We start from the raw sequence: 27,953 nt of genomic DNA, 5'->3' as shown, positions 1-27,953 counted from the left end.
GGGCTGCTGTAAGCTCTGCAGTTCCTGTGTGTAACTTATTTTTCCTCTCTTCTGAAAAGATTAATTGTTAGGCTGCCAGGGGACAGGGCAACAAAGGTATAATAGCATAGCTAACGGTTTAATTACTGCCTGAAAACTTTTGTCCTTCACTTTGAATTTGCTTTTGTAGGCTTAAGGGGGACTTTTAAGGAGGCTGAACCAGGCTTGTAAACTTTAAAAATAACGTGGGGTAATGTGCGGCTACCATACAAGTGTATGGCAGCTTTCTCCTCCAGGTTACACATTCAAGTGAGTCACAAGCCACCAAAAGCTGGAAGTCGTTAACATCTGAAGGACGTTGGTGGCCTCTGACAAGGAGATGGTGGGGACAGAATGGTTTCTAACGGACAGGTGCATGCATCCCACGCACCTGTGCTTTCGGCACTAATTGGCCTGTCTTAGCTTTTCCAGATGTCAGATTTTGATCCAGGCAGTTTGATTTGGGAAGTTTTGATTTGGAAATTTCCTTTCCTTTGGAAGGAAAAATTGACAAAGCCTAGAGGATGAGATTGAGAAGGAGCAGAATTTAGAGTGGTGTGATTTGGCGATTGAAATAGGAGGCTACCATCTTGGACTAAGCTAAGATAACTTTGGCAAGCCCAGTGGCAAGTCCAAGAGATCATCTGTCATAGACACCAAAGACTAGCCTCTGAACTGAGCCTCTGAACTGTTATAACTAGATATCAGATCTCATTATAACTGTAATCTGGTTATATAGTAATCCTGTAAGAAGTAGACATTACTACCCGTGAATTTCATGATTAGTCAATGTCACTTTAGAGGTCAAATCCCAGGATTTTTCTATCACGCTCAATTTAATTGTATCAGAAGAAATAAATTATTAAGATTTCATCACAGAAAAAAATTCTTGCATGTATGTGTTGTTTTCTTTGCAGGGCAGAAATATCCTGAAGTATCAGTGTTCAGTATATTTCATTTTCTGATCAAGACTACATCAGATCTGTCATTACAGTAACAGCTTCTATTAATGAGTTAGGTAAGATTTTAGTTTCTTTATGTATATGTCTTTGGATGAAGGGTAGGCTTCAGGTAGACCTGAATGCTCTTTAATCATTGATTTCCTGTATAAATGTGAATACTCAAGACAGTATACCCCAAAACTTCATTTCATTATTCTTCTGAACATGTATATCCCAAACACTTCACATTTCCTCCTTATTAAAATGAACCTTGGGGTCCAAGATTTAATCAGACTCTTACTGAAGATGATGATCCCATATCTTATGTGGTTAAGGAGAACTTTTCTAGTTTTAATCTGTGAAGTAGTAGTGTTGAAATCAACCTTGATTTTACTGATAACTTGGCATGGAACGAAATACACTATAAGCAGTTGTGTTTTGGGTTGGGACCCTGAAATCTCAAGTTAGTTCATGGGTTAAAACGAAATGAACTCCATGGTTCACAGGGATGTTGTCAGGTTAAACAGGACAACTTGGATTGGAAGGATCATAATTGTTTAAAGAAAAGCCTATAATATCTTAATCTTGTTTAGCGAAGGGTTCAAAATATTTTCAGATAAACCTGATTTCAACTTAGCAGAGTGTCTTCTTTCAAAAGGCCCATTTTTTTAGAGAGCAAAGAGCTGACTGATAACTTCTAGCAAACAAAGGACAGATTATCTTGACTGTTAATCATAGGATGTAAAATTTACTTCTTTGTTTTTTATCTCTGTTGCTAAAATGATCATGTTGCATTACTGAAAACTCAGAGTAGTAGTAGCATAGGTGTCTGTAACATGTACCTAGACAAAATGATTCAGTGTAAAAAGCTATTTACTGAATAAGAGCAAAATCAAATAATTATGCTTCAGAAAAATGTGTATGTATTTTTTAATGTAATTATTTATAAAGCATTCTGAAAATAACAGAATTTTATCAGATTAATGTGGTAGAATTGAAAATATTTAAAGTAACCAACTGAAAAAAAAAAAAAAAACCAAAGTTGCTTAAGACTGATGAGCGTTGTGTAATTCTCCACTTTCGGGAATAAAGAGCTGGCAGAAATGTGAAACTTTATGACAATAGGGAGGTGAGGTGAAGGGAAATGGTTGGATCTTTTATTTTTCTTTATTTGGATAAAAATAAGCTCCCTTGCAGATTGCAAAAGAAAACAGCTAGTGGGACAGTAAAATTATAGCTGCTTCTTGAGATGCAAGTGAAAGTTCAGTGATTGCTATTTGCAGTTCACATTTTAAGGCAATTCTCTTCTGGCTGCCAGCTTGGAGGCCTTTAATTTTATCACTGTGGAGGTTTGAGAGGGGAGCCACTCTTGCCTGGGAGCAGTGAACCTCTCTCCCATTGACCCTCTCTCTGGTGTCCCAGGGGACGAGTGTGGAGCTGTGGCCAGAAGTAAGAGAAAGTTTAGGGCAGTGTATCACTCCTGATTAGAAACCATTTTTCACAATTCAGAACAGTTTGTGATAAGATAAGCATTCCTCAACTCCCCGAGAAGAGTTAACCTTGGAGAATTCCAGCAACAACAGGCTCTCATGGGCTGCGGTGCACACCATGTCTCTGTGACTTCTCTTTCCACTCTCCACCCGACTGGGATGGGGCACATAACCATTTCATCCTTTACAGATTCACCATAGATCACGAGAAGCAACAGTAGTTTCTGATGAGTTCTGTAGACTCCTTAGGGCAGAACAATGGTGTGTTTTGCCCATCTGTGTCCTATTTTCTTGAGCAGGGGTAATGATGAGGTTGAAAACCACTTAAATGTTAACTCCTACCCCTTTTTCCTCTGATTTTTTTTCTTTCTTTCCTTATGCACAACTCTCTTTAAGATTTGCTTTGGAACTGAACTGTCACATGCTTGATTTCAGCCCCAGGGGTGAGTTTAATTTGGAAAATTTGAGCTATGTCACTTGAGGTGTTTTTGAATTAGGCAAATTGGGAGAAAAGAAAGACCTTTTGCCTGGACTGTCTAGCTGCACCGTGGTTAATTATGAGATGCAGAGGCTCATAACCTTTGGGGGAAAGTCCGCCTTAGGATAATTGCATTCTTCTCTGTATGACCCCAGAAGTCCCTGTATGATGTTGCCTCATTTTTATTTAATGCTGTATTGTCTGACATTTGGGCTGTAGATCTGGGATTCTGGCTGAGCTGGGCTACAGTAAGTACTAGCAATAGGAAAAGAGACTTGTTTCCAGAGGAGCACCTCCCTGCTTGTGCTGCAATTTAATGCGACCTGACAGTCTAAAGATTATTTCGGGAAAGCCTGGGCTGAAATTTGCTGTACTTTTTATCCAGGAAAGGGTTAAAATTCAGCATGGGGGAAAATACGTTGCACACAAAAATGAAGAGTTCAGAATTGTCCAGACCAGAATAATGAATTTAATTGTCTTCAAAACAATTATGTTCAATTACATTAAATCTCAAATTAGCTAGTATACGAAGTTCTTCATTACATCAGGACCAGTCCCCCCCCAGATGTTCATCGTGTGTCGGAGACAGTTGACAATCGGAGGGTCTGGACACAGTGTTTCTCCCTTCCCTTGCCCTTTTGCTTCATTGGCAGCTACTGTACCTCATGATTTAAACATGGACATTTCTAATTAAATGAGAGCTCAGCTGCATTCTTGAACTAATTTATAACATTTGATAGCTTCAATCTTCATCTGATTAAAAACAGTCATATACTGTATATGGTTACTATTTTGATGCTGCAACATGCAGTTTTTATTTTTACATTCCCCTTTCTACACAGCTGTTCATCTAATATCGATTTTTTTATAAAGTTTTTGTTGTTGTTGTTGTTTTATAACAGCATGCCCAGGCATTCTTATGAGATAGAAGTATTCACATTCTAGAACTTGCTGTTCTCAGAACAGCAAAGGGATGTTTTTCACTTAGGGTGACACCTTCTTATGGAAACCAACTTTAGGATAATCATAACCCACTTTCTCTGGGAGGAAGGGCAATGGAGAACATTCCAGTGACATGAAAAGTAGCTCTTATTGATATGTGTAATTCACGTATGCTTTATATGAAAATATTCTGAATAATGTACTTCAGAACATTTTTATAGCAGCTGTAAGCTTGCTTGTAGCTTAAGGAATGGGTTCTTAAGGTGAGGTCCAAAATTAGTGCTTGGGGGGACCTTATAAGTAATGTCAGAATCATCGGCAGGTTTTGTGTGTGTTCATTTGTGTATGCATACATAGTCACAGACACTTACACATACTTCTGCGTGTAATTTTCATAGAAGAACTTTTAGGATAAAGGGCCCAGTGATGCAGAGGCTCAGATGTGAGAGCATCCCGGGTTTGAGGACCTGCAGACGACTTCAGTGTGGCAGGCTGGAACTTAGAGATGGCGTGGGAGGAGAGAGGCAGTCCTGGGCCTGTTAAAAAATGAAGCTTCAGGGTAGTTAGAGGTCAGAGCGTGAAATCCCGTAGGCCAGGTTAAGGAGTTTAAACCATATCCTCAAGGCAGTGGGAACCACAGGAGTGTTTTAAGCCAGAGAGCAGTGTGATTGGCTTTGGGTTTTAGAAAGCCTTCTCTGCCTGCATGTTAGAGGATGGTTAGGAAGCAGGCAGACCAGTTTGGAAAGGTGATGGTGCCCTAGATAATAAAGTGGAGAGAATGGAGAGAGCCCATAGGATGTTGGGGGGGAGGGGTGCGGACAAAGCAATGGTATGGAAGTGTCATCATTTACAAATGATGGAAGAAAGGGATGTGGGGAAGGAGCAGGAATACTTTTTTATACGCTGCCATTTGGCAACGAGATACAAAACTGAGAGCTGGGAGACACGAAGATCTAGTCTGTACTTACTGAAAGCTTATCCTTTTCCAAAAATATTTGGACTTTGGTTTTCATTGAAAATGAAAACCACATGTGATCTGTTAGGCTCTCGTTCATTTTTATCTGTATTGTGTCTTTAAATTTTTTCTTCGCTCCCTTTTCCCCTCCTCTCTCTGTCCTTTCCTCTCTCTTTGCTTTTCCTCCTTCCTTTCCTTCTTTTTCTTCTTTGTTATTATCCAAATGATACACGCATGTGGCTGAAAGTTGACTGTTTCACAGGGTTTATTCCCAAAGCTCTAAGTACCCACCTCCCTTTTCCCTATTACTTTTTCTTCTCCCCAAAGCCAAGTGCTTTCAACTCTCTTGTCTTATCATTTAGGATTCAACTCCAGATGTCCAAATACCAACTCATATTGGTGCTTCTTGGTTTTTCAGTTTTAGGCACTGTCTATTGACTTCTTGCAGAAGATGAAAATTTAGCTTCCTTTCACCACCCACTCCTGACCCCCAATATATACACACTCATACACTCTTCCTGATCCTCCCTCTTCTCCATAAGTTATATCAAAGTTTGGATAAATATTTGGTGGTTACATTATTATAACTATGTAAACATTCACAATGAGGTATTTAGAAAGTTGTTATTATTTTACCCTTTTTACACAATTTTCTTTTGGCTGGAATTGATCATTATCTTTTTGATTGTTTACTTAGTTTTTTAAATACCCGTCAATGGTTTAACCTCAGCCTGTCTGTTAATAATAGCATCTCTCCATGCATTTAGATAGAACATTCCATGTATTGAATGTTCTATCAGTTTCATCTTCTTAAAGAATCATCTTCTAGAGCTCTCTGACCTGTTTCATTTAGGACTAGTTGCCCTCAGTTTGTTGAGGATAACTGTCATCATGGAATCTCCCTTAATTACCATCCTGGGTATTTCCTGCATCTTTCTCCATGTTGGATACCCTGGTTCCTAAATCTCATATCTTCTCTTTTCTATACCCCTTAGTTTATGGCCTGTTTTAGGGGTATATATCTTCTAGGAGCTTCCTTTGAAAAGAGGGATGGGGGAGTATTTTTTGAGACCTTACATGTCTGAAAATGCTATTATTCTATCATCACACTTGTTAGTTTGGCTAGGTATAAAATTCTAGGTTAAAAATAATAATTCCTTTATTTTGAAGACATTGTATTATTGAATTCTTATTTTTATGTTACTATTGAGACCTCTGAAGTCATTATGATTCCTAGTTTTTGTATGTGATCTGTCATTTCTCTCTGGAAGCTTGTAAGATTTTCACTTTCTTTCCAGCGTTCTGAAATTTTTGTGACATGTTCTTTGTATGGATCTGTTTTCATTTATTTTGCTGGAGATGTGTTAGGTGCTTTGAATCCTTGACCCTCTTGTTCCTTGGTGCCAGACAACTCTTGAATTATCCCATTGACGATTTTTTCCATTTTCTCAGTTCTTTCTGGAGGCTCTATTATTTGGAAATTGGAACTCTAGTATTGGTTCTCTACATTTATTTTCTCTCCTTTCCCCATCACTTTATATTTTTGTAATACTTTCTGGCAGATTTCCTCTATATGCCAAGCCTTCAGTAAGTCTTTCATTCTTTTTCTATACTAGCTTCCAAATACTTTTATATACTCCTTTTATCTTATATATGCTTATATATACTCCTTTTACTTTATTATTTGAAATAACATCCTGGCCATGTCTCATGAATGTAGTATCTATGGATAATTTTTGATATTTTCTTCTTCCTGCATTGTGTCTGTTTTTCAGCCCCTACCTGCTCCCCACCCCCCTTACCCCCAGGTTGCTTGTTTGTTTTAGAAGCATTTCTTGGATGTCTGATGATTCTGGTTGGCTGCTTACTCTGAGAGTAGGCACTGAAAGACCGAATGGATATTCTCAGTATATGGGTGGAGCTTGTCAACTGTAAACTCATCTGATCAGATCATTTCTTTGGGGAACCCCTATGTTAGGTTTTTTTGTTTGTTTGTTTTTTCCTCTTGGGTTGTTCAAGTTCCTCAGAGAAGGATCATCCAGTCTTCAGCGTGGAGGGTAGACACAGCTGTCCATATTTTAGGAAAAGAGTTGCAGAATGGGGCTGGTAGAGTCTCAGCATTTAGTTTGTAAATATTCTCTTAGCTGCCCTCTTTTCATTACTCATCCCTGCCCGAAGCTCTGCCTGGGATTCTCCAGCTCAGATGCCTCGGTGCCAGATGTCTCTCGTGTCTTCTGCCAAGGTGGGGGCAGGGCACTTGCCTTTCTATGTTGGGGGGCAGGTAGCATCTAACTGCTTCTTAAATAGACTTTCCACGAGTCTCCCTGTTTTTGAGCTTTGCCTTGATCTTTCCTTCCAAACTGAGGCTGCCATTTCTGATCATTATCAAGTGCCTGTGCCATAAGTCAGGTTCTTCTCTGCTTTTCCTCTTGCTGCGTTGGGTCTGCTAAATCACCTACGACTCTTTTTTTTTTTTTTTTTAAAGATTTTATTTATTTATTTATTTGACAGAGAGAAATCACAAGCAGGCAGAGAGGCAGGCAGAGAGAGAGAGAGGAGGAAGCAGGCTCCCTGCTGAGCAGAGAGCCCGATGCAGGACTCGATCTCAGGACTCTGGGATCATGACCTGAGCCGAAGGCAGTGGCTTAACCCACTGAGCCACCCAGGCGCCCCTCACCTACGACTCTTATATCTGTTTTCCAAGTTCTGGTGCTATTGCCTCCTCTTCCATTTCTCTACCATTTGTTTGAGTGAGTCCTTGCTTTTAAAAAGTATCCCTTTCCCATCTTTTTCCTGGGGTTTTGGGAAGCAGTGAGAATAATTATAAGGTCCATACTCTTATCTTTATTTGGAAGTCCCTACTTCTGTAATTCTCCTCAATGATTTTCAGTTAATTTGGATCATTCTAAGAACACGTCATTCATCTAATTTGGAATCAATGGTAAGTTTACAGGAACGTATTCTTTTTTCTGATGTCCCAACTCTATATTGACAATATTTAGTCTCAGTTTCTGGGCTTTTATAAATTTTTTATAAGCATTTTTCTCTGAAGGATTGCTGTGGGTCATACTGCTTTCTGTATGTTTTCCCCTTCTTCCTTACTCACTGTTTTTACATGTGAGAGCCAGTGTTTCTGAAACATGACCCTGTTTCCCATTCACACATAAATCTTCGTGAGAAGGACTGAGTGAAGATGTGGGGGAGGGGTCAGGGCAGAAGGTGCTCAGGCAAATTCTCCCAGTGATTTGCTGGTGACGGTGGGCTTACCTAACATGTCGGCTCATAGCATTCAGCTTTAAAAGTCTGGGCAATAGCTATAAATTTTATAAATGATATGGAAACCTGCTTTTTGTTTTATGTCATTAATCAAGAATAATGTTTGTACAATGCCATATAAATGGACATTATTTAGAAGACTGGAAAGATAAGGTGCTAGCTCAGTAAGTTATATGACTAAAGAAATAGCTTCTACATGATTGATTTTTGTTTTTTTGATTTACCTCAAAATAGATAAAACATTAATGGATTTGATTAGAAATATCAGCCTTGTTAGATGTTTTTTCGAGTATTTTTATGACTTGGAGGACACATGCCATGATAGATTCACACGATGTCAACACTTGTGTGATAGTCTTGAGACCCTTTGATTACCTTATTACAGATTGTCAAAACATGGGCTGATCTGGCAAATCAGGCACAACTTTCCACTTCCATTTTCTACCCTGATTCTCTAGTTGCTATGGAGATTGTCTTATAAAACAGCCCTGGATTTGGTTGAGATTAGTCAATTTAGATGCTGGGTTCTGATATAATTCTCTCCACCATCAGCAATGCCCTCATTGCCATAGTATAAAAACAGTGGTTCATTTTATGAGCATATGTTAACACAGTTTTAGGACATAGCATTTAGTTGGAGAATATTAAGGATACTGGCACCGTATTTTAAGAAAACTGAAAAAAAACAAGGGATTGTGCATTAGGAAAGTACATAAAACACTAAGATTGATTTAGCACATTTTAACTATAAAGGAGAGTAACCAGGGTGTTCTTAAATGCAGATTACTATAGGTTTAATAAATGCAACAGGATTATATCGGCTAATGTAAACGGAGGTACTAATGAAGAAGGATAAGGCCAAGTGGGAGAAGTGAGAAAAACTAATCTGTTCTTCCATGGCAGTTAGGGATGAACCCAACCATACTTGAAAAACCTGCATCCTTTTCTTGTGCTTTGACTCTACGGTAAACTGAAGTCCAGGCAAGTTAACATCCCATGGGACAAGCTGTGACCAGGAGAGAGACCTGAACTGATAGATGCATACTCTCATCTTTTGTCCTTGAGATGGACAATTCTGAGGCCCATTCCAGCAAGGCCACGCTCCATTTCTCACAATGATGACTGGTTGTTAACACACACTTGTATTGGCTCTCCCTCCCTCCTCTGTTTCACTCTTAATGCATACTGAATAGGATTTTTTGCAAATATTGACCAAAAAATGACCATATTTGTAAGAATCTTGGGATGAATGGGTGGAGTGCATGAAATCGTTGTTGCCTGACTACATACTTCTTTTAATTCTTCCCTAATCTAGAAGTCACTTATAAGATTTATAGTTAAAAATTGGGAGGCCTCCAACCCCGCCTCTAAAGGGTCTCAGGTTACTTATGATGATGCCATGGGTCATTGTGGGAGACATTATAACATTCACTGTTTACTAGTAAATGCAGCCCTGGGAGGTTCTCAAAGTTTAAGGACTCTATGTTTTCTGATTTTGAGTAGTTATTTACAGTACCCAGAGATTGATTTTATGTGATTGCTGATGGTGTTTCAGAGAATGTGAACCTAATAAGGAATTTATAGCAGGTCACTGACGTCAAAGCTAACTTTTTGAGCCCAGGTCCCCGAATCTTGGCAGTTCTTTTATTTATTTATTTTTTAAAAAGATTTAATTAATTAATTATTTGTGAGAGGGAGAGAGCGCATGTCTCTGAGTGGGGTGAGGAGCAGGGGGAACGGGACAAGCAGACTCCGCATTGAGCATGAGCCTGACTCAGTCGGGGCTTGATCTCATGACCTTCAGATTGTGACCAGAGCTGACGTCAAGAGTTGGATGCTCAACTGTCTGAGCCACCCAGGTGCCCCCTGACCTTGGCAGTTCTTTTCCTGGGTTTCTTTTCTTTTTTATCCATGCTTCCTAGCATTTATAGTGACTCCCAATGTCAAAGTCACTAGGACTAGAAAATCCTGAAGAAGTGACATAGTGATGCTAGTGACACTGATGGCCCTGTAAAATGAGCTATGTCAACCCAAGTCTGTCCACACACTCATAGAGCCACCAGTCCACCTACCTGCTCTCCATTGGTTAAGCAAAGATGTGCTTCTTCAGGAGACCCAGAGCATGTGATAATAGTAGTGACAACATATGGTTATGACATTGTTACTAATTAGATCAATTATCATTTATTATTTGACTGCTAAAATTCATATATTAAAAAGCTCATTCCCCAATTTTAATTAACCAAAAACATACAGTAAGTTAATATATTGAGATATTAATTTTTTGTGTGCTTCTTTCCCCCATAGGCTATGCATGCCCGTTTCCTGGACAGTCTGAGTTATCTGCTACCTTGAGGGGTATAGAATTTTTATAGTGGGAGTGAGGAAGTAGCAGTCAGGGGTCATTCAGGTGGCTCAGTTGGTTAAGCCTCCAACTCTTGATTTTGGCTCAGGTCATTGTCTCAGGGTGGTGAGATCGAGCCCCGTGTCAGTCTCTTCACTGGATGTGGATTCTCTCCCTTCCCATGCTGCTCCTTCCCCTGCCTCGCAAAGAAAAAAATTAAAGAAGGAAGTAGCTGTCAGTGTTTGTGTTTGAATTTTTGACAACTTAAAGCAGAGGCCTGGGAAAAGCTGTATATGAAGTTTATGCCATTGCAATAGGAAAGACAGGGGAGGAGGCCACCTCACTCCCTGCCCAGAAGAAGATGAGGACTGGGGCCTGGGTTTGGAAGGAGGGTGTTCGTTTTACATAGTGCCCTCTTCCCCTTCCAAAATTTTGAACCAGTTTGTCACTAAAGAAAGGGAGATGAGAAAGGGAAATACTGATCTTATTTTTTTTAAAGATTTTATTTATTTATTTGACACAGAGAGAGAGGGAACACAAGCAGGGGGAGCAGCAGGCAGAGGGAGAGGGAGAAGCAGACTCCCTGCTGAGCAGGGACCCCAATGTGGGGTTTAATCCCAGGACCCTGGGATCATGGCCTGAGCTGAAGGCAGATGCTTAACCGACTGAGCCATCCAGGCGCCCAGGAAATACTAACGTTAATACTGATGAAACTAACATTGACAGCTGAGCTTACTTGACCAGAGAATTAGACAGACTCATCCAGCCAGCCACCAGCAGCACTGGACAGTACAGGCCTGTCCCTGGAAAGCTTTTGGTAAGGAAGAGTAGACCAGAATATGTGTTTCCTGCTGGCAGCTAGCTCCTCAGAAGGAAGATGGAGGAAGGGTATGCATGTGCAAACCTGTGTCTCTTCCAAATTCTCCACCGGGGAATGAAATTTAGGAGGAGCAAGGCCAATGTTTATTTCCTAGGGCTTCAGTAACAAAGTGCCACACACCAGGTGGTTTAAACAACAGGAATTTGTTATCTCACAGCTCTGAAGCCTAGAAGTCCAAGATCCAGGTGTCAGTTTAGTTCCTTCTGGGGGCTGTGAGGGTAGAATCTGTTCCTTTTGGCTTTTAGATGGCCCTCTTCATGTTCATATGTCATTTTCCCATATATTGTCTATGTCTAAATTTCTTTCTTTCTCTTTTTAAAAAAATTTATTTTATTTTATTTATTTGAGAGAGAGAGAGTGAGAGCGTGGGGAGGAGGGGGAGAGAGAGCCAAAGCAGAGCGGGAGGGAGAGAATCTTCAGTAGACTGTCTTCTGAGTGCAGAGCCTGACATGGGGCTTGATCTCAGGACCCTGAGATCATGACCCAAGTTGAAACCAAGAGGCAGGCATTTAACCTACTGAGCCACCCAAGTGCTCCCAAAATTTGTCTTTTATGAGGACACCAGTCATATTGGATTAGGGCCCCACCGTACTCCTGTATATGACCTCATCTTAACTAATTTTATCTACAGTGGACCTATTCCCAGATAAAGTTACATTCTGAGCTCCTGGGGCTATGACTTCAACGTATGAATTTGGGGTGGGGCACAATTTAAGTCATAACAGCCAGCAAGACCAGCAGAATTCTCTCCATGTGGAAGAAATGTCAGTAGTGAGCAAGAAATGTTTTCCCCCCAAAGGAGATTTAAAGAGGTAGACATAGGGTCCCCATGAGAGTGGCAAAGAGCCGAGGGACTGTGTGGGAAAGGGACTGGGAGGAATTGACCTATTAAGAGGGTACATGGTGAGAGTTAGGGCTAGGCTTGCGATGACTGAGTGGCTGTTGAGTATGACCAGTGGCCAGAAGATGTGTGGGAGCCAGACATGCACAAGGAAGCCAAACTTACTCAGGTAGACTGTTTGTTTGTCATTGGGGAGCACTGTTGGGGTGGATGAGCCAGATTAACTCCTTGCCGTCGTGGGGAGTAGGCTTTATATTAAAGGTAAATTGCACAATGATGATATATTGACCCGCAGAAGGATTCCTTCTCGAGGAGCCACTCCCAAGGCTTTGTTGTGTCCCATCTGAACTCTACTTTGGGGCAGCCCAGCTTCTCACTAGCCCCCGGAAAGAGAGTGGGAAGTCCTTACTAAGAGCGAGGCTCTTAAGGAGTCTTAAGGAGGTGAAGGCCGGATTCTATCCCACATATGCATTATGTATGTGTGTATATGTGCTGTATATTTTTGATCAGCCTGAGCTAAAGGATTATATCACATTGGGTGGTGAGACAGGAAATCCAAATCATAAGTGGTTAAAGTAAGGATTTTGGAGCTGAATAAATCTGAGTTCAAATTTCAGATTTGCTATTTATTTGCCAGCTGATGCTAAGAAAATTTTTTAGTCTCTTTTATAGTCTTTTTTTGGTTTTCCTCCATTCAGTGGGGAGCAATATCTTCCCGCCAGGAGGATTATGAGAAATAACACCTGTCTGTAAAGGTCCTGGTCCACTGCCTCCCACCAGTAAGAATCTGTCACTGCTTGTCGTGATTCTCTGCGGCCTTGTGGAGCAGGGTGCTGAGCAGGGCGGCCCAGCAATTGCCCTTCACCATGAAGAGAACGAATCCCTGGTCTCCCTTCTGTCTTAGCAGGATTTCAGATAAGGTGCCTTTTGAGAAAAAGGATTGCAGGACAAGATGTTTGAAAACCTCTTGAGCAGATCTCTAAAGTGTTTTCAGCGCTAAAATTCCAAGTTCTATAGCAGACAGCTTCTTCCTGTTGGTTCTTCTTTGCAAAATACTATTCAGTGCCTGTTTCAGACAAATATATGAAGCTACAAGAAGAGGTGTTTGTGCACATCCAGATAGTACTGGAGTGCCTGTTACCTTTCCACTTACCGTGGTTAATGTTGTGACTATCAGAGACTGGTAATGGGGTTCCTTCCCTAAGAAAGATGGGGCCATGGGGTCTGTACCCGAACCAATTAGAGAACAACACGGGACAGATGAAAACATTCGTATTACTGAACACAGTGTAAGCAACATATGCTAGGTCACTCAGGAAAGTATAATTCTTTAAATGAGTGATACCATGTCTGCACAAAGTGGTAATTATCTCAGCATATGCCCTACATGGGAATAACAAGCTTTTGAATATACGTCTCTGTGAAAGTGTATGTCACATATGAAGAAATAACAAAATTCTTGGATGTGAATATATATATAACATGTAGCCCCAAACTACTAATATACTCTATATTTTCACGGATACTATTTCTCCATGAAAGTACATAATATATGAAGAGTTTGGAGGCATGTAATTCTCACGCTTACAATGAAGATAGAGGAGAGGTGAATTTTTTCATTCTATAGCTGAAAAACAGACCTGGAAATATTAAGAAACTTCCTCATGTTTTTCTATCAAGACAGCAGAAGAATGAAGGATCCTCACAACTTTTTACTTATTAGAACTTGCCTAGGACATTTTTTTTTTTATTAATTCTCTTTTTCAAAATTTCATGTGTTCCATGTAAGGTTAAAGTTTACCTCTGACCATCATCCCCATTCCTGGTGCCCTGGACCACCCCTGCCAGGTTGGGATGTGAGGATTTTTTGTGCACTCTGAATTCCGAAATTCCGAAATTTCCCCATGCTTTTGTTTACACACATGTGTATACTCGTAAACCCAGTATAATATTGCTTGTGTATGTTTGTAATACAAATGCTATCAAGCTAGAACTTTTTTATTCAGTAAAGTATCTTAGAAATCTATCCATGGTATTACATACACTTCTAGTTTATTCCTTTTAATTGCTATAGAGTATCATGGTATGAAGGTATCACATTTTACTTATTTCTCTATTTGTGGACACTTTGATTATTTCTCAGTTTTCCCTACTACAAATAATGCAGCAGGGAACATTCTTGAATAGTGTTTCTTGTGTACATATGCAAGAATTTCTCTAAAAGAATGGAGTCCATTAGGTACAAACATTTTAAAATATTTTCACAGATTAATTTTTACATGAAAATCAGTCAGTATTGACCCTCATTTCTTCCTTATCTCATTTCCTTAGCATGTAACAAGTTTTTTCTTTGCACTTTATTTTTTTACCGCCATGCCAGTGAAAAACTGACAACTTAGGAGATAAAAGTGGAATTATTTTTTCTTAGTAGGTCCTGTTCACTTTGAATCATAGTTGCTCTTATCAGTGTATCATTATTTGCAAGCTTATTTGTCCTGTAGAAATGAACGGGGCCGAGAGAACAGTAGCATTCAGAGATGTGCAGTAGAGTTTTGTCCCCGCCCGCCCCCCCCCCCCGAAACTGTTTTTTGCTACTTCAGGAAAGAACAGGCAGCAGAAAGTGTCAGTAGAAATACAATTTAGGAATTGTACTTGATCTCATTTTTCAGCCCAATGTTTCTGTTCTTTCATCATAAAGATCAGCTGCATTTTATTTTTTCTTCCAGTCCCTTAGAATAACATCCAGTTCTAGTCAGCATGTTTCATGTACTTCTCGATGATGTTCTAGCATAATAAATTCTCGTATCTCGTGCATGTGTACATATGGTAAAAATTTCTTCAAGTTCTAGCCATGTGGGGGAGGAATATTGTGGTTGCTTTGTTAATGCAGTGTTTGTGTTGGAGCAGTTAGGGCCCCATGCTTTAACTCTCAGCGCTGGGCGTAATGAGATGACTTTGATGGTGGCTGAAGAGTCTAGGGGGACGTCCCAGCTTCACACTTCAAAGCCGAGCATCTGGGGTGAATACTGTGGAGCTTCGTGCTCTTTGGGGATGGATGGTTGGGAGACAATTCTTAACAGCTCTGTTTGATGAAGATATTGGAAAAGAAATGGTCTATCTTTAAAATAATCTTGAATTGCAAAGAGAGAAATTTCTGCCCCCCTTCCATGGATTGAACTAAGAATAATTTTTCCTAGTCTGCTCCTAACTAGAAGCTGGGCGGCATCACCCTCCTCTGCTGTATTTTCATCTGACTTCTCTTTCGAAGGACTGTAGTGAGATGAATGGGCCAGTTTTATTTTAGGCATGTGTGTGAGTTTAGGCAAAAACTTTTAGGGCTATCTGTTTTACCATCTGAGAGGTTTTTTATGGCTTCTGGTAGAGGATCTTTTTTTTTTCCTTCTCATTAAAAAATACATAAATAAAAAATCAACTAAACAAAACTCTTGGCTATATTAAGAGAGCTAGACCGAAACTAGAAGACGCTTGTAAGATTTCAAGTCTAGCACCCAGTTTAATTTTTAGATTCTGTGCTTCTTTCCCTTTACTTGTTATTGGGTATGAGGTGACAGGGTTGAAAAAAATACTCTCTTTGATTGCTATGTGCTTATGAAAAAATTTGATTCCTGTTTGAGTATCACTAGGGTTCTGGTTTAAAAAAAAAAACAATGATTATAAACCACACATCATACCATGGGTCACAGAAAGGAAAATTTATCTATTCATAGAGGAGAGGGAATGACAGACCTGAATTTTTTTTTTTTCTAGTTGTGCCTTTTGACTGCTATCGAAAATATAACAAAACTGAGCTCATCAGTTATGTTCCTCGAGTTGCTGAAATGCAAGTCTCTTTAACGGTTAAATTTTAACTCCATTTATGCCAATAGTCCTAAATTGCTCCTAAAAGAAACAAAAGCAGAAGGGAAAAGGACAATATTAAATACCACTGTAAACCTGAAGTGTGTGTTAGTATAAGGTAGGCATATCCATTTAATTAAGCAGATTCTTAACTAATGTCTTTACATGCAACTTTATTGTTTCTTCTCTTTAAATAGTACGTTTCAGCCACACTTATGTCTTTTATAGGCTCAGAGAAAAGTATTTTGTTAAGAATATGAAGCTTACAGTGGGTTAAAGCCTCTGCCTTCAGCTCAGGTCATGATCCCAGGGTCCTGGGATAGAGCCCCGCATCTGGCTCTCTGCTCAGCAGGGAGCCTGATTTCTCCTCTCTCTCTGCCTGCTTCTCTGCCTGCTTGTGATCTCTGTCTGTCAAATAAATAAATAAAATCTTAAAAAAAAAAAAAAAAGAATATGAAGCTTAAGCTTCTCACTGCATGGAGGTACATCTCATTGTAATGTATAAGCAAACTCATAGACGTCTGTGAAGTTAAGACTAAAAGTGACAAATGTACATGTGGAGAAATGGCCCCAAATCATTTTTGAGTAAATAAGGCGATCCAACAATGAGGGGTAAAATACATTGAAAAAATACTGTCATTTTTCAGCCTTCTTAAAATAAAACTAGTGAGAATTGAAAGATCAGAACTCTTTTTTTTTTTTAGATTTATTTATTTATTTGACAGACAGAGATTACAAGTAGGCAGAGAGGCAGAGGGAGAGGGGGAAGCAGGCTCCCTGTTGAGCAGAGAGCCTGATGTGGGGCTTCATCCCAGGACCCTGGGATCATGACCTGAGCTGAAGGCAGAGGCTTTACCCCACTGAGCCACCCAGGTGCCTCGAAAGATCAGAACTCTTAACGATGGTGGGAATAGATTGTCAAAAAAGGAAGAAAAATGAAAATAAAATTGGTCTCTTAATAGAGCACTATTTAGGAAGCTGCGGAGCTTTGCTTTGCCTGCTTCACGACCAGCACGATAGCATCATACCCTTCCTGCACAAGGTGATTCAGACGTTTGCCTTGCCTGACAGTACCTACTGGGTTCGGGCAGCCCACAGGGACAGGTAACTTTGATGGCTGCTGGTGGGACTAGTGTTCTGAGGCCAGCTTGGAAAACATGAGAATAATGCTGGAAAATGGATCCCAGGGTTTCTTGCTTTGTTAGAGCAGTGACCCCTTACTGTAATTTTGTGTGTTTGGAACGGACCCCATTCTTCAGTATCCAATGCCTGCAAAGCGCTTAGGAACCAAATTCAAGTCATTCAACCCAACACATGTTGATCAACTACAAGGCACTGCCTCAGGGAGTATAAAACCTACTAAGGTCTGCAATTAACTATATTATACAAGTAGATTAGGTTCGATGTCACGTCCTATAAAAGCTGTCAAATGCTCTGTGAACATGAGAGAGACAGAGAGAAATGAATTTCAGTGGATGGAGAGCACAAATAGGAAGCAGGGATTTTTCGTTCAAATGTTCTGGGTTTTGGGGATTCATCATGAGTACTAAAAGTCCCTGCTCTGGAAACGTTTGACTCCACTGGAGAGGTGCATTTACAGGAAATGCACACAAAACTGTTATTTTAAATAATAACCTACTTACCTGAAAACCAATGAGTGGGTTCCCACTGGCTTGAGCTTGAAGTATTCAGATTTTTTATCTTCTGCAAAAGGCCAGTTCGATTTGCATGATGCGAGTGTTGAAGTTATGTGGGATGATTTTAACATAGATTAATTGTGAAAATAAAATGATAAAATTAAAACTAGCTCTTTTGAATAAGTAATTTATATCACAAATAAAATAACTTGCTAGTAAGCTTCTGACTAAATTTGATGCTTTTCTAAAATTAAAATACAGGCAATCTAAATTTACTTCTCTGCAAAATTACAAATATCCACCTGCCGTGGGCTTTTAAGTTGCAATTATTAGAAACACAAATGTTATTTCCTTGAATATGAAGAGTGTAGCATACTAGCTCTATTACTATCATTTTGGCTTTGGTTGTCTTTTCATTGTACTTGAATAATGAAATATTTCCTTTTCCGGCTTCCTTAAAGAACAAAAATTAAGTTGGGTTCCTTCCATCCTGATTTTGTGGAGAAGACATAATGGAAGAGGAGCGTTGACAAAATATTCGGGGGTTTCTAAGTGCGGACGTAGCAGTCCAGGAAGGGATTCAGAACTTTCAGAATTCAGAACAGTGCTGTGGGCTCGCCAAGGGGAAAGGAAGCGAGTGTCTCCCGACTACCGTGCAGCGGGCTTCATGCCAGCTGCTTTTCTTAGCTTATTTAAGCTTAATTTCTTTATTCATTCTATAGAGTCATTTCTTTACTTTCTTTTTTTTTCTCTCTTTACTTCCTTTATTTTTCTCTCCTTTCCTCCTCCCCTTTTCTTTTCCTTTGATTTTAGTAAAGCATTTTAAAGCAAGTTCCAAAGATCCATGTCATTTCACCCCTAGGTATTGAATTTATGTCGCTAAACACTACAGACGTGCTCTTACATAACCAGTGTCATCACACCCCGCAAAATTAGAATTCTCTGGTACCATCTAGTATCCCGTGTATATTCTGGGCACATGCCTTCGTGTGATGGGCTTAATTGAATCTGGATCTCCAGATTCACACCCAGCCTTGATTCATTGTATCTCTACTGGTGTTGGTCTGGACCAGGGCCCCTGGCATCACCCTCCCCCCTTTTTCCTGCCTTTACTGGTTACAGAAACTGGGTCAGTTGTCCTGAATCTGTTTACTCCCTTGTGGTATCATTTAATTTGTGTATTTATCTCTTATATATTTTTTATCAACATTAAGTTAGATTTAGAGGCTTGATTGATTTGAAGTTCAATTATTATTATTTTTTTTTTGGCAAAAATTCTTTGAAGATAGGCTGAGAGCTCTATAGTCAACTGCAACAGGAGTGATAATGTCTAGTTATCTCAGTTCTGATGATGCGAAGATGAATTGCCTTTGTTCCTAATTAGCTTTTCATGAGGGCTTCGTCTATTGATGATCTTTGTTTGAAGCAATTATTTCTTAAGGGCTGTAAAATGATGATTTTCTAATTATTTCATTACTTGCACATTTAGTAATTGGATTTTTTCTGTTAAAAAAAACTCTTTCCTTAATTCAGGCTATCTAGCTATCCTGAAACACAGTTTATACAGGAAAGGCAGGATAAATGCTTTTTCCTTTTCCTTTTATTTTATTTCTTTATTTTTTAAAGATTTTATTTGACAGGCAGGGATCACAAGTAGGCAGAGAGGCAGGCAGAGAGGAGGAAGCAGGCTCCCTGCCAAGCAGAGAGCCCTATGCGGGGCTCCATCCCAGGACCCTGGGATCATGACCTGAGCCCAAGGCAGAGGCTTTAACCCACTGAGCCACCCAGGCGCCCCAGGCGCACCTCCTATTCCTTTTAATTGCCAGATTTCTAGATAAGGAGTTGGTGTGTTAGAGGAAGCTTTAAAACATGTTTTTGTTTGTTTATTTGTTTTGTTTTTTGTTCTTTTTAAATTTTACAGACAGAGAAGTTGAATTGTTCAAGATCCCAAATAGTTATTAGGAGCAGAAATGGTATTCAAACTGGTATCTTCTGCCTTCGAAAAAGCATGTGTGATTTGCACGAAACCAAATGCATACCTGTCCTTGAATCCCCATTGCTGGCTAACAGCTGGGGGTTGCTACTGCAGATATCTCCCACTGCTTTGACCTGGTGCCAGGCTCCAGAATTCCTTCTTTGCAGACATTCTGGGCTTTATAAACTTATGCAGTGCTCCAGAACTATAGTTCCAAATGGAGGTGCCAGCCTGGAGAGGCAGAGACCTGGACAAAGCCAGAAAATATGTCACACTATTTAGTAGGAGAGACTTCAGATCTCACGGTTTGTGTTTTAGGCTTCTGCAGACCCCGAAGTGTGAGTCACTCTGAGTTATGTTGGAGCAGGTACATGTGATCAGAACAATTTGGAGAGCTGTCAGATATTATGATGCCTTAATATCCTAACTCTCCTAAATGTTCTTGCCATGCCCACCCCCTGCCATTCCAGATTTAAGGGGAGAATTTAACTAACCACCTAAACATTATTTTATAGTTCCTAAACCTCTGGGGTGCCTGGGTGACTCAGTGGGTTAAGCCTCGCCTTTGGAGGGTCATGGTCTCAGGGTCCTGGGATCAAAGAGCCTGCTTCCCCCCTCTCTCTGCCTACTTGTGATCTCTGTCTCTGTCAAATAAATAAAATCTTAAACAAACAAACAAACAAAGAACCATCCCTAAACCTCAGTTGGCTGTATGTGTCCCAGGCATCTGGCCCCACCCACCAGCTGCATCCTGTAGTTTCTTAATATAGAGTTAAAGAAGCAGAGATCACTTAGTAAATTTCAGAGATTTTCTTCGTGGTGTGTACATCATGGGCTTCCAGTGCTAGACTCCCAACCTGACTCTAAGAAAGACCATTTCCCAAGACTTCATACAACCCAGGGGTACAAAATGTTTTTTTAGTTTCCTCCACAGTTTACTCCTCCTATCAACATGGCAGTCTACCTTAGAAATAGAAAATAAGTAGCAAACCCTAAAATTGCAATTGGTCAGATTCCCTATGCTTATTGTGGCTAGAGACCCACCTTAGCCTCTGATGGTCTATAATGTACCTCTGAATAAAGAAGGCCTACACTCCTGGCACCCCAAGGCAATGCCATCCATTCTCTGAATACCCAAATTTTATACATCACACACACCCGTGTATGTTATTTCTGTCCTTGCTTATAGGGGACTGTAGTTAGACCCATAAAAAGATGCCATCAGCAGCAAACAAGTCCTGGGAGGGGGGGAGTTCTCCAGAAAAAATGGGAAAGGAATTCTGTAATCTGCCTTGGGAAGATAAGGTTAGAGATAAAATTCAAATACAAAGAATGGAGGAAGAAGATGAAAACAAGCTGTCTTTCAGAGTAGCCTCCAGCAATGTGGAAATATGAGACTTCCTTACAGAATAGCTGGTTTAGTGTTTATCCAGTAGAACTTTCTGTGATGATGGAAGTGTTCTTTGTCTGCACTGTCCAATAAGGAGACTACTAGCCATGTGTGATTACTAACACTTGACTTGTGGCGAGTGCCACATTTAACTTAATTTTTAGTTATATTTTATTTATGTATTTAAATTTTATTTTTTATTTTTACCTTTGACTCCCATTTCCCCACTCTGCCACACTCCACCTCTTAAAACCACCTGTGTGTTCTCTGTATCTATGAGCTCGTTTTTTGTTTGTTTGGTGTTTGTTTTAGATTCCACATATAAGAGAGATCATATGGTATTTGTTGTTTTTCTCTGTCTGATGTATTTCACTTAGCATAATGCCCTCAAGGTCCATCCACATTGTTGCAAATGGGAAGATTTCCTTTTTTTTAATGGCTGAAAAATACTATGTGTGTGCGTGTATCAGACACCACTTCTTTATCCTTCCGTCCACTGATGGACACTTAGGTTGCTCCCACATCTTGGCTGTTGTGAATCGTCCTGCCATAAATGGGGGGGTGGGGTGGTGCAGAAATCTTTTCAAGTTAGTGTGTTTGCATTTTTTTCCCCTGAATAAATACCCAGAAGTGGAATCTCTGTATCATATGGTAGTTCTATTTTTAATTTTTTGAGGAACCTCCATGCTGTTTCCCATAGTGGCTTCACTAAATTATATTCCACTTTTAGTATATGTGCTGCCAAAGGGAGCACTCCACTAAATTACATTCCCACCAACGGTTCACAACGGTTTCTTTTTCTCCACATCCCCACCAGCACTTGTTGCTTCTTGCTTTTTTTTTTTTTTTTTTTAAAGATTGTATTTATTTATTTGACAGAGAGAGACACAGTGAGAGAGGAAACACAAGCAGGGGGAGTGGGAGAGGGAGAAGCAGGTTCCCCGCCGAGCAGGGAGCCCGATGTGGGGCCTGATCCCAGGACACTGGGACCATGACCCGAGCGGAAGGCAGAGGCTCAACCCACTGAGCCACCCAGGCGTCCCTCTTGCTTTTTTGATGATAGCCATTCTCACAGGTATGAGGTGATCTCTCATTGTGGTTTTGATTTGCATTTCCCTGATGATTAATGATGTTGAGCATACCATCTGTAACTCTTTTTTGGAAAACCGTCTATTTAGATCGTTTGCCATTTTTAAATTTGTTTTTTTTTGCTATGAGTTGTATGAATTTTTTATTTAATTTGGATATTAGACACTTATGGGATACATGATTTGCAAATGTTTTCTCCCTCTCAATAAGGTTATGTTTTCATTTTGTTGATGGGTTCCTCTGCTCTGCAGAGCTTTTTAGTGTGATGTAGCCCCACTTTATTTTTGGTTTCATTACTTTTGCTTTTGGTTTCATTGCTAAGATTTACATCAAGGAACTTACCTATGTTTTCTTTTAAGAGTTCTATGGTATCAGGTCTTACACGCAAGTCTTTTTTTTTTTTTTTTTTTTTTTTGAGAGTTATTTATTTTAGAGAGTGGGAAAGTGTGCTTGTGAGTGGGGGGAGGGAACAAGAGGGAGAATCTTTAATTCCCTGCTGAGTGCTGGGCCTGTTGAGGCTCAGTCCCATGACCCATGAAATCATGACCTAAGCTGAAACCAAGAGTCAGACACTCAACCAGCTGAGTCACCTGAAGGCCCCACATTCGTCTTTAACCCATTTTGAGTTGATTTTTATGTATGATGCAAAATAGTGCTCTAGTTCCATTCTTTTGCATGTGGCTGTCCAGTTTTCCCAGCTCCATTTGTTAAAGACACTGTTCTTTCTCCATTGTATGTTGTTGGCTCCTTTGCCCTAGATTAACTGACCATATATGTGCGGGTTTATTTCTGGGGTCTCTATTGTGTTCCCTATATGTGTCTGTTTTTAGGCCAGTACTATACTGTTTTTATTACCATAGCTTTGTAATATAGTTTGAAATCAGGGAGCATGGTGGATTTAGCTTTGTTCTTCTTTCTCAAGATTTCTTTGGCTATTAAGGTTTTTGTGGCTTCATACAAATTTTAGGACTGTGTATTCTATTTCTGTGAAAAATGTGATTGGAATTTTGATAGGGATTGCACTGAATCTGTAGATTGCTTTGGGTAGTATGGACATTTTAACAATGTTGATTCTACTAAACCGTGGGCGTGGAATAGCTTTCTATTTTTACGTATTGTCTTCAGTTTCTTTCATTAATGTCTCATTTTCAATGTACATTTTACCTCCTTGGCTTAATCTATTCCTAGGTATTTTATTCTTTTTGATGCAGGACTGTTTTCTTTTTGATAGTTCATTATTAGCGTATAGAAATGAAACAGCTTTTTGTGTATTATTGTATGCTGCAACTTTACTGATTTTGTTTATTAGTTCCGATAGTTTTTTGATATAGTCTTTAGGGTTTTCTCTATATAATATTATGTCATCTGCAAGTAGTGACAGTTTCACTTTTTCCTTTCCAATTACTTATTAAAAATTTAAATTTAATAGCACATGTAGCTAGAGGTGCCAGTGAGGATCTGGTTCTTTTACCCTTAACTTTTATTTTTCTTAACAATATACACAACTTGGTGCTGTGATAAAATTGCTTACAAATTGAAGGCACCGACTTCATTAGTTCTTGTGATGAATTTTCCATGGGAAACTAGATTTGTAATGGGTTAGAGATCTTAGCCTCCTTGGACAAAGACACACTTTTATCATGAGACTAACCTCAAGGGAAAATAAATTATACCCAAACTTTGACTTTTAAAAATCATATAAATTATATGGTATTGCAGTGATGGTTACACAGTGATGGGTACTTAATGTAGTCTTAGAATTGGTTAAAATGGTCGATTTTATGTTACATATGTTTTATCACCGTAAAAATTATATGCCTTACTTTTTTTATTGGGTTTGATTTCAATTTAATTTTGTTAAAATTTGGTCCTGCATGTCCCTGGCTGTGGTGTTTCTCCTCACTGAGAGGAGAAACCTGTCTGAGGAGTCTGTTCTTGTGTAGAGAAGGAAGCTACTAGACTGGCTTAGGAAGAGGCATCTCAGCGCTCTTGAATCTGACCTGGAAGCAGCACCAGCCCTTGCAAAGATGTGGTTTAACAGGTTCTCAGTATGTTTTTGAAACTTAATCAGCATCCCGAGGTCCCCTTCGTTTGGTCTCTCTCATGTCAGCAGAAAGGTTTATGGTTGGGGGCTCCTCCTTGAATCAGGGGGGGGGGGTCTTCTCTTGGCTTTTACTCTCACCCATGCCTTTGTAAGCTGACGGGGGAGGCTAGAAGCCCTGGCCATATATTTGATGAGAGGCCCCAAGGGTGATATTCAGGATCTTTAATGAGCCCTGCAGCATGGCCAGTGATGAGAATGGTTGCAGCTCCTTACAGGGGGGAGGGTGCCTGGGGCCCTGCTGCTGTGTCTGCGGGTCTGAGGGGGTACCCTGGGGTGTGATGGGGACACTTGAGGGCTGGGGACCTGCGCAGAATACTATTTGGAGCTGGCAGAAAAATCTTCCAGTCCTTGAACATCTAGGTTGACCACGTCGATGCTTACAGCTTGAAATCAGTTCTAGAGCCGCCCTGGGGAAAAGCTTTTCTAGGCAGCAGGCTCCTAGAGCAGAGAGAACAGACCCTGGGAAAGGTGTTCTCTCTTCCCTCGGATCTCATCAACTCTTGCCTCTCTCTGCTGCTTCAGAGGGACCTGAAGGGACCCTGCGCTTAGGGGGACCTTAGGAGAAGACAGTGCCCCTCCCCAAACCCCAGGGCCCATTCCCTGCGTGTCTCCAGCACAGTGCTGTTTATTTGAGTCTTAATTCTTCCATTCTCAAATATCTTTTGTGGGGTCACAAATTCAATCACATTAGGTAATATTTTGGTAGTTATTACCTATCTAGCAGTTATTAAAATACTAGATACTCAAGGAGCAAGAGGCAGGCAGGCACATTTCCTTGAGTCACAGTTCTGCTGCGGTTACATACAGGCCTTGGGCAGAATTCTGCTCCCAAACAAATGGTATCTACAATCAAGTAGAGAAGTACAATGAAAAAAGTATAGGCTGTGAAGCTGTGCTCAAATCTTGGCCTGGCCGTGTGTTTGCCATTAATCTCATTAAACCTCAGTTCTCATATCTATAAAATGGACATAGTCCTTGTAGCTCCCTCATAACACTGTGAAGTCGAAATCATGTCTGTTAAGTGCCAGATACGATACTAAAGGGCCATTTAAAAAAAGAAAAAGATTTTATTATTTACTTGAGAGAGAAAGAGCATGAGCGGGGGGAGGGGCAGAAGGAGAGGGAGAAGTAGACTTCCTACTGAGCAGGGAGCCCAATGTTAGGCTCCATCCCAGGACCCTGAGATCATGACCTGAGCCCAAGGCACGAACCCAACTCATTGAGCCACACAAGTGCCCTAAAGGGCCATTAAAAAAAAAAAAAAATCCACTGTAAAGAGATTTATTAAAGAGTGATTATAAATATTTTTCAGTATTTAGTTGTTCAAAGAAGGAAGAAACTGATTGCTCCCTGCCAATTTGAACCTCACATATTTTCCCACAATTTGTCTCACAAATGTAGAAGTGTAAGTTTTCTAACTTTAAGAAATCTGTTTCCTGGTTTTTGGAGTTCACTGAAGACTGAAGGGATCACACCACAGACCAAGTCACTGTGATGTCAGGTAACTGGATTGGTCAGGTGGACAGGAATTAGAAATGGGGTTACCAGTATTGGGGGACAGAAGAATTGGCTTTAGTATTAGGTTAAGCAAACCCTTGAAAAACTTAATTCTTGTTTTTGTAGTGCAGTGAGAATGAAGGCATCAGTATTTGGGAAGAGCTTTCTTTCTTTCTTTTTTTTTTTTTTTGAACAGCTGTTACCTTTGTTTTATTAAATATAACTTGAGGTTTACATACTCTTTTAAAATTTTATTAATTTTTTATTAACACATAATATATTATTTGTTTCAGGGGTACAGGTCTGTGAATTGTCAGTCTTACTCATTTCACAGCGTTCACCATAGCACACACGCTCCCCAGTGTCCATTTTGCAGCCACCCTGTCCTTTTCCCCACCCAGTAACCCTCAGTTTGTTTCCTGAGACTATATAACCTGATAGTAAAAGTGAATCTGAATTCAGTGTTCACATTAAGTCTCTAGGAACAAACTTGGTCTGTAACTGTTTAAACCAAAATGGATATTGCTTCTCCATCTCATGAAAGAATGCTTCCAGTTGAGATAATCTGTGTCTCTACTTCATCCACACCTGTTTACATTGTTTGATTTGAAATGGACAGCCATTCGGGATTTCTAATTTCTGCTTTATTTTACTCCACACAGAGAGCTGTGATTTACATGAATAATTTCATCAACATCTGCAAATCCCAAGTTAAAACTTGAAGATGCCAAAATTGGCACAAAATGTTTAAAGATGGCATTTTAAAGGTAGTGTTTAGTGCTGGGAAAGATGTAGCTAGAGGCACTCATACTGCTAATGGTAGTATAAAAAAAACCCTCCTGGAAGTGAGTCAGTGATATGTATCAACAGCTCTCAAAATGTGTAGAACTGCCTTGCAGGAATTCCAGCTCTAGTGCTAGATCCCAGGGAAATAATAAAAGGTTCATGTACTTCCATGCAAGTGTGTTTGTCAAAGCATTATTTATGTCCGTGGATACTGAAAACAGTAAATGTTCAGGATTTGAGAATGGTTAAACAGATTATAGCATACCCATGTGAAAGGCCCTTGAAAAAGCAATGAAGTGTGAATTTTTTGGAGAAATTTTAGCGAAATGGAAAATACAGTACAATGTAGAGAGAGAATTTGTAATTAATGCATTAAGGCAACAAATATTTATTAAGTACCTAGTATGTGCCGGGCACTATCATCAGTGTGCAAAAGAGAATTTATATGCCCTCAAAGAATTTATATTCCAGTGGGGAGGGAGTGAAGGGACAGACGATAAATAACACGTTTAATAAATAATGAATTATATAGTGTGATAGAAAAATGGTAGGTGGTGTAGCCAAAAGAAAAAAAAAATTGTACAGAATAAGGGGCATCATCATGAGATCTAGGATGGAAGTGAATCATGATTTTAAATGGGATAATACGGGGGTGCTCAGTGAGTTAAGCAGCGGACTCTTGATTTCCGCCGAGGTCATGATCTCAAGGTTGTGGGGTTGAACCCTGCACTGGGCTTCCTAGTCAGCGTTCAGTCTGCTGGAGATTCTCGCTCTCTCTCCCTCTGCCCTACCCTCTGCTCATGCACTCTCTCTCAAATAAATAATCTCAAAAAAAAAAAAAAAGGGATAATCCAAAGTTGGTATCATTGTGAAGGCAGCATTGGAGCAAAGACTTGAAGGGGTGAGACTGTTAGACATGTGGAGATATGAGGAGTCCCAGGAAGGAGTAGCTAGTGTCAAGGTCAGAGGATACGAAGTCCGATGCACAGTAGGATTTCACTGTTGTAAAATGTGCATGTATTTTATCTCACATATTTCTAAGAAAAACATTTAAAAATTCTTAATGCTTCCAAATTACTTTAAAAATGTCTCTAAATCAATTTTGTGATCATTTTCTATCATCTTCATAAAGGATGATTATTAAGGTTTTGCAGTGGTCAGTTTTATAAGACCTGGGTTTCAGTGCATTCATTCAGTTTGGGTTAGATGGGAGATTCAAGGTAAGAAGGAAAAAGCACAACTTTTATCCCCATGTCTTTTTTTGCTACTATCTCCTGATAGGGGGTAGAGATCTTAGTTTGTGCAAAAAACTTGAACATTCCAAGGGTTGCCAACGTTAGGCAGACAGTTGTTCATCAAGAGACCCCTCATTTAGGAGGCTCAAAGCAGATGCTAATGGCAGAAAAAGAAAATGATTCAAGGAGGAATAGTGAATAAGGGATGTGGATAAAC

General features: G+C 39.9%; 1 protein-coding gene across 1 annotated transcript in view; it reads left to right on the top strand.

The window, feature by feature from the left end:
* The window catches only part of FTCDNL1 (formiminotransferase cyclodeaminase N-terminal like), a 28,148-nt gene extending 3,967 nt beyond the window's left edge, over positions 1 to 24,181 (top strand). Inside the window, 6 exon segments of the mRNA XM_059395468.1 lie at positions 936 to 973; positions 976 to 1,036; positions 8,006 to 8,017; positions 23,977 to 24,001; positions 24,003 to 24,135; positions 24,137 to 24,181. Of these exon segments, the coding sequence (XP_059251451.1) occupies positions 936 to 973; positions 976 to 1,036; positions 8,006 to 8,017; positions 23,977 to 24,001; positions 24,003 to 24,135; positions 24,137 to 24,181 (314 nt within the window).
* The last annotated feature ends 3,772 nt before the right edge of the window (positions 24,182 to 27,953 follow it).

The sequence above is a fragment of the Mustela nigripes genome, chromosome 3 (genome assembly GCF_022355385.1).
Source record: "Mustela nigripes isolate SB6536 chromosome 3, MUSNIG.SB6536, whole genome shotgun sequence".
In the NCBI taxonomy this organism is placed as follows: Eukaryota; Metazoa; Chordata; class Mammalia; order Carnivora; family Mustelidae; genus Mustela; species Mustela nigripes.
Note: the sequence above shows the minus strand (reverse complement) of the source record. Positions and strands in the feature narration are given on the sequence as shown.